This window comes from Parasteatoda tepidariorum, chromosome 2 (genome assembly GCF_982258835.1).
Source record: "Parasteatoda tepidariorum strain Cologne lab strain chromosome 2, Ptep-v5.0, whole genome shotgun sequence".
Lineage (NCBI taxonomy): Eukaryota > Metazoa > Arthropoda > Arachnida > Araneae > Theridiidae > Parasteatoda > Parasteatoda tepidariorum.
The window spans coordinates 17,180,508-17,188,310 of NC_141756.1; the positions used below are offsets into that span (position 1 = coordinate 17,180,508).

A 7,803-nucleotide genomic window follows, 5' to 3' on the forward strand; every position below is an offset into this window, starting at 1 on the left:
TTTCACAACTTGAAATTTTAAAGACAGTACTTATTCTTTATTTACATACTCATGGTGAACTATTCAATAGTTTATAAATTTACGAAAATCATTTTGCAAAAGGAATAACTATATACACATAATTATTTTTATGTTCAATACAACACCTGTTAAATTTTATTTAAAAAATGTTTTTTTGGGTTAATTTATTGCGCATGCGTTGCGAAGCGGTACAGTTCAGAATTTTTCTCTCGTGAGTGTTCATAACAATAATATAATAATAAACATTCAAAATGTCGCATCCACATCGCAGGCGTCGGTCACATCATGAAGCTATTATTGAAAATCAAGATAGTAATAGCAGCAGTAACACAGGAATAATTAATATAATTACTTCTAAAAAGCAAGGGATAAATACTTTTGCTAATGATGGAAGCTTTTTGGAATTATTCAAGAAAAAAATGGAAGAAGAAGCAAAGGGTGAAACCAGTGGAACGTCTGATGGCGAGGGCAGTAAAAGTGCTGATGAAAAACTTAAGAAATTAGACAGTGCAGTAAGTTATCAACTACAACTTTAGTAATTTGTTCGGTTGTTAATTTGCAATGATCACTCATTAAGTCAATCTTGAGTTGGAGTATCTGTTAATATTCGACACAACAATTTGTATCAGTTTAACTTTAAATAAACCGCAATATATATATAATTAAATATATATATATAGTATATATATAGTATATATATGTATAATTAATATATATAATTAAAGTGACAAAATGTAACTGTGCAAAGAAAGTAAAATACCATGTAGTTCATTAGCAAAGTTATATATTTAAGTCTGTTAACACAATAAGATTAAACATACATTTTGGTCTCATATCATAAAGGATCATAACAAAATCATAAAGGAAAAAAAACTGTAGGTTACTTGTAGCTTGAGGTATAGGGGAGATTTCCATATCGTGATCTATGCCAGAATAATCGCAAAGACTTTGCAACTTTCTGGCAGTGTTCGACGTTAGAAATTAAAAAGAAAAAAACATCACAGAACAGGACCAACTTGAAAAATATAACTCATAGCCACCCCCGGGGAAACATCTACATGTTCTGTTTTTTTTTATTTTAAATTTGCAAGTGTAAAATTTATTTGGCTCCTTGGCGATTTTAGTTGGTGCGACAGATTGTGCCAATGAAATATTCCAAAATATAGTTCACATCAGCATAAATAAGCAACAAATATATAAATTGTGCTTAAAAGTATTCCGTTACTTTAATTTCAATGAGAGGGAGATTTCTGTATCGTGCTCTGTGGCATAATAATTGCGAAGTCTTGGCAACTACCTGTGAGAATCTTAAAAAAACATCAGAGAAAGGGACCAACTCGAAGGGGATAACTCGTATCCCCCTCCATCTACAGATCACGATATAGAAATATTCTTTCAATGAGCATCTTTTATTTTAAAAAGAATGTTCTAAAAGTTAAACTGTTAAAAAAATTTTAGGCATTGGGGCAAAAAACATGTTTTTCGGATATGTGACCATAATATAAATAATATAATAAAAAAAATAATTCTAGTACTACTGCCTAACCAGAATATGGAGCAAATTAAAAAATATTTATTTAATGAAAAAACGCTCAATGTTTAGTGTATAATATATAAATTTCGTTAATTTTATTGTATTTATTTATTTCTGATGGTAATATGTCCGTATGTCATGTGTAATTATTCTTTTTTATGCACACACATCTTACATATGCCTTCTTAAGGAATATCTTTTCAAACTTGATAATCACTTTCTTATTTAGCTTTCAAGAAATGATTAAAATTACTCCAAAACAGTCAAGAATGTATTTTAAGAAATCAGGGATAGAAAGAATATTTTTTTCTTCTTTCTATTATCAATGTGCAGAACTCAGAATTTTTTTTTTGTGATATGGAGTAATTTATATTAATGGTATCAAGTTTTCAGTGAATGACATTTCTGTGATGAAGAATTGGTCTGTTTTATTATATGTTCTGGAAAAGGAAGGTTCTTCAGATCATACCTTATCATAATATTTTATTAATGGTTATTTTAAAATCATTGGCTGAAAGTTTTCTGAGGTATTTTTTGTGAAACTAAGCTTTTACCATTTGCAGAAAGTCAATGATTTAAATCAAATGATTGAATCATAATTTTAATTACTTTTTCTTTAATTAAATGTCTCAAAAAAATTCTTTTTTAAAAAATTATTGAATTCTAAAGAGAGAAAAAATGTGTAAGAACTTTTTTATTTTTTTAAGGCTGATAGAAAGATGCAATAAAAAACCAATTATATAATAAATAATACCAATTTCGGGTGCTCATACCTTACATCGAGTATTTTAATAGAATAATTTCTTTTTTATCCTTTTTAACAGTTTGTCAACAAATGTCAAGTTTTAGAACTTAAAAAATACAAATACTATGAATTTGGTAAGGTATTCTTTTACTGCTTATTATTTAATTTACATCTTTATCTGCACCTTATATGTATGCTGTAACTGAATACTTGATGCAGAAAAGAACGTAGTAAATAAAATATAAAACATCAATTATTGAATGTTATTTTAAATTTTATTATTGCCAAAAATAACTTGATCCGACAAGGAATCTCTGCAATAGTTTTGCACTACTGCTGCTCATAAACATGGTGACTTTTAAAAAAAAAATGATCGTTTTTCCTTTAGAGGGAAAATTAATGATTGAACCAAAAATTTTATAAGTTATATGTAAGTGAAATATTTTATTTAGGTACAATTGAAACTCGATGATTTATAAAACAACATCATTAGTGTACAAACAATGTTTCACTGTATTAATAATAGTGAAATAAAATTTTAGATTTTTAATTGTTTATTATAACTTGTAAATGAAACATTTTAACTTTAGGATTTTAACTTGTAACGATTTTTTGATTGTTCATATACTAGTTGCTTTGCTTTAATCATTTATTAGTTCATTGTTTTATATATCTATGAAGCAGCTTGATTTATAAGTGTATGTTACAACTTAAAGGTAGTGTTTGGTATGCTCCCAATTGTTGCCCTTTCAGGCTGTAATAAAATGTAAGGCTGTTCCAAGAAGATATCCCTTTCTAAGGGTGCATGGATTATGCTAATGGTGGAAGTGCTTTATTTCTTCTCAGGTGAAGAGACGTGGTGGAAAGGTGCTCAAGACAGGCATGGTTAAGAAGCAGAAGGTTGAAGGTTCACATGAGGTAAAGTCTGATTTATCTATTTATTTGGATCTATAATGTCAGAAATCTAACAGATTCAAATACTTTTAGGGTGGAAACAAATTTAGTTTCTATCTAATTTGGTGACTAGAAGAACATAGATTCTATCCACAAATAAGTCAATCTATAGTGTGGCTTTCAGGAGAACCCCTCCCGACAACCATCTCTTGTCGTGGCGGGTACTATGGTAACGAGGAAAGGTCACTTCGAATAGGTGTGTGGAGTGAATAGTTTTGTCTTTATCTTAGCGTAGTTCGTCCTGAGTAAACCAATTGACACCTTCTCTCCTCCATTTCATCCCCACAAGAAATGTGCTATCGCTTGTTACCATATCAGCAGGCAGCCCTAGACTTTCAGTCTGGAGGAGTTCTCCTCAAAGCCGCACTATATATGACTCCTTATCATCTTGGCTCTCATGTTTGTTATTTTCTTCTGGTATAAATCCATGTTAAAAAAAATGAGGACATAATTCCTGCATGCACTCTATGAGCCTCCTGTGAATTTATTTAATGATTTTGGAAAAGCTAAATCAGCCTTAGATAAATTATAGAAAACTAGAACTAGTTTCATCATTCTTTTAAAATAAGATATATATTTGTCTCAAATCAAAACTCCAAGTACAAGTTACTGGCAAATTTGTCAAACTACAATTCATATAAATATATAAAAGAAATAGGAAATAGTACAAAAATGGAAATTGATGTGGAAGCACTGACAGACATTGCTGTGTTATCGGATGAGGGAGGCTGATTTTACCATGTTGTTAGGATGGGAGTTTCTGCGGTTAATGGTAAAATACTGCAAACAACCGCATCCCCTACTGCCCCCAAAAAGTTAAAATTTAAACCAAAAGTAAGTCAGATGAAGACTATATACTGAGATCACGGAAATGGAAGTATATAAATTTAACAAAAGGGAAATATTAAATTTTTGCATGAGTCAGGAGTCACTGATTTCGAGTATTGAATTATGTAAGTGTGCCAAAAAGGTAAAATGTGGAGAATCAACAAAAAAAATTTAGACTTAAATAAACACCAAATTTTTCCAATTGTTTTTATTTTTTAATCTTCAATGAGAAAAGTTTATTAATGTTGAAAAAGACTATGAAAAATAGAATTTTCTTTAAAATGTCTTATATCATTCAAAATTGTGTTCCTTAAGAATCCATCCATTTGTGGTGAAAAGAGAGTTCTTAAACAATTCATATATTTTGAAGTTGTAATGTATATCTTAAATGTATTTTGCCTCCCCAAATTTTTTTGAATGATGTTCTTTAAAGTCGGTAAGTTTAACTAAATTTTGTCAATGAATTAACTTTTTACTGTCGTAGATTATTTTTAAAGTAATTTTAAAAAAATAAATAAATAATAATCCAAGCAAAAAGTGGCTATTAAATGAAAAGGATCTATCAATATAGGTTACCGACTCATTGATTTGGAGAATAAAATGGCTACTAACTGAAAATTTAAATTTTCAGGTCTAGCACACAGTATTTTTTTAAGTAAATAAGTAGCCAACACACTTTAATATATTCATCTTATAATCACTTTAATGATGAAAAAGCTCTAATATTTAGCCCTTACTTGAATGTCTTAGATTGTTAAGAAAAGATCAAAACATTTGAATATCCTAATGACATTAAAGGTTGGTGTTTTGTATCAATACAAATGTCTTGTACCCTCAGGAGGTTTCACATTTGGGCATATTTAGGAGTAATGTCTGAGGTGACAAACCTGACGTGATACCTCTAAATATAGTGATGGACCTCCTATAGCTCGATGAAGTGCAGCAACTTGACGTGGCATAGACTCAACAAGTAGGTGGAAGTCTCCTGTAAGAATATTCAGCCTCAATAGATGTCTATGATTGTGAAAGTATTACAGGTGCAGGATTTTGCACACAAACATTGACCTCTTGAATTTTATTCTATAAATGTTCAATGGGATTCTTGGAGCATTCTCTGGCATTATCCAGAATGTTCATCATGTTGGAAAATGTAAACAAATAAATTGGCAGTGTTTAACTCTCAGCTATGTCACTTCCTGTTATGTCTCAGCTAGAAAGAAGTGGGTGTTTTTGTAGTTAGTTATGTTCTTCTCTTGAAGAGTTATGTTTAGTTTTGTTGAGTGTAATTTTCTTTCTTTGTATTTAAAGTTTTATCTTCTAAATAAACATATTCGTACAGTTTTCTGCGAAATGACTTCTTCAGTTTAATAGATATCTGCAATATCTGAAACTTAATAAATTGGTTCTCTTTTTTTGGTAGTCATTGATCTGAAGCCCATCCAGCTTCAGATCAATGGCTACCAGTTTGTGCGCAATAGTGACTCCATAGCCATAGTGACGCTGTTTGTTGCAAAATTGCTGTGTTACGACACAAATGAGCTGTTGCGGAAATACTTAAATACAATATTTACTATTTTTTTAAGAATTTATTATTGAGAATCTTTTTTGAAATTAATTTTTAGGAACCTTCACCTACATCTGATGCATGGACTCGTTACTTAGCAGAGGTTAAAAAATATCGTCAGCAGGCATGTGATGAAGATGGAAAAACCAGACCCCTTGTTAAATAAGTTAAACAAATAATTTGAAACTTCTATTTGTAAATATATTTGTATTTAACATTTCCATTGTGTGTCTTAACCTAACGTCATCATTTTGTATTTGGCATTTTGTGATCTACTATTAATGTATATTTTAGTTTTTGTATATTTTATTCTATCTTAAACAGTGATAACTTCTCTTAAATCTTAACTGCAGGAAAAGTACATCTTAGTTCAATTTAAAATTTTCAAAAGTTAATTTATTTGTTCTCATTTTATAAGCTTATGATTTTTTAATGTTTAGAGCTAATTACTTTTTATTATCAGATTATAATTAGTTCAGTATCAGTGAGAAGGTCGGTAATAAAATAATTGTGACAGTTTATTAATGCAATTGTGACTGGATAAAAAAGTAGAAAATAAAATTTAATTTTGTTCTTTTCCTCATTTTTTTGTCTCTGTTAACTCTTTATAAATAAAACATATAAAAAATAAATGGATTTTATTTGTTGTAAGTTAAGAAAAAACCATTATCCCTATGGAGAAAGCCTGTTTGCATTTAAGTGCACATCACATAGATGCTAAGCTCAAACTTATATTAATATCGCCAACTCTGGAAATGACGTTGCGCAGCCTTCTTTTTGCTTGCTTACTTAAATTGTGTGAAATGAGGAAATCAAAACAGCTAAAAAGTAATAAGAATTAATAAAAATGATATCTAAAAATCGTTACATATATACACCTTTCTCTTCATTTAAAGAAACTGATGAAAGATGTTTCTTGTAGATGATTTTTTCTTCTACAGCAAAACAAAAGTAAAAATTCTTTATCTCACATTTGATTTGTTCATGTCAGCTTAAGACTTGCCATTTTTTGTGGTCCAATTGAATCACATGCTCTTGCAACGTCATATAGTTGTTTCTTTTATCAAGAACGAATGATCTTCTTATTTATCGAAGTCCAGGATTTCAGTAAGACTATAAAACTATAACCTTTTTTTAAAAAAATTTATGATATATATTGTAAAAGATAGCAAGAATTATATTTTTGCCTGGCGTGTTTAACTTTTAAAGCTTTTATATTGTTTTGAAAACATATTCATAAGATAACAAAATAGAATGGAACTAAATGCCGTCATATAAAGCTTATTTAAATCCTATGGCGCAAAGGCCATTTCTTAACTTGCAACGGAGTATAGTAGTTATTGGTAGCACATAAGTTTCACTCAAATTTGCAAAAAAAAAAAACCCCCCAAACAAATAAACTTTTATTAATGAAATTATAGTTTAAATACTGAAACATGCATATAATTATAGAGATGTTTAAACAGGCATTACTTCACTTATCTGCTTAATGAAAATTTATTAATGGTAGCAACCAACTGGAATACATTGCATTTTAAAATAAAATAGAGTAAACAGCCTAAACTTTACAATAATTGGTTTAATGATAATAGTCGAGTGATATATTTCAGCTTCTGGCTTGGAGATCTTTATAGCTAGTATTGATATATTTAAAAATTAAACACTTAATACATAAATTTTAACTGGGGACAAGTATTTTGATAAAATACTACCTTTGTGTATATTTCCAATCATTTGTCATAAATCAAGAAAAATATGTTTTACAGACAAATAATGCTTAAGTAAATTTTGATAATATTTTGTGTTGACCTATGGTTCTAACATTTAAATATTTATATGCATTCTAAGTTTTTTTTAAAATGTCTTACATTTTTGTTAATTTTTCAAAAAATTTAGAACTAAAATTTCCAAAACACTGAACATCTTTTCTTCAGATAATTTTTTATTGCCATAAGAGGTATAGACTTTTTCAAATTTATGATCTAAGCTATGATGACGCTGTGGTAAATTCACCAAGCTGTTATAGAATTGGATTATGGTTTCCTTCAGTGGCTGCTTGAAGCTCACTCAGGGTTATATGGGAAGTTAAGGTGGTTAGTGTGTAATGCCGACCACACTGCCATTTTCATGCAATGTGGTTTAAAAATTGTGAAGCTA

The 7,803-nt window shown here is 29.3% G+C and overlaps 1 protein-coding gene across 1 annotated transcript; it reads left to right on the top strand.

Moving 5' to 3' along the window:
* Positions 1-4: 4 nt before the first annotated feature.
* LOC107441579 (telomerase RNA component-interacting RNase) lies at positions 5-6,229 on the top strand. Its single transcript, XM_016054898.4, has 3 exons — positions 5-533; positions 3,147-3,218; positions 5,705-6,229. The coding sequence occupies exons 1-3, from the start codon at positions 273-275 to the stop codon at positions 5,810-5,812; spliced, it is 441 nt and encodes a 146-aa protein (XP_015910384.1). The 5' UTR covers positions 5-272; the 3' UTR covers positions 5,813-6,229.
* The last annotated feature ends 1,574 nt before the right edge of the window (positions 6,230-7,803 follow it).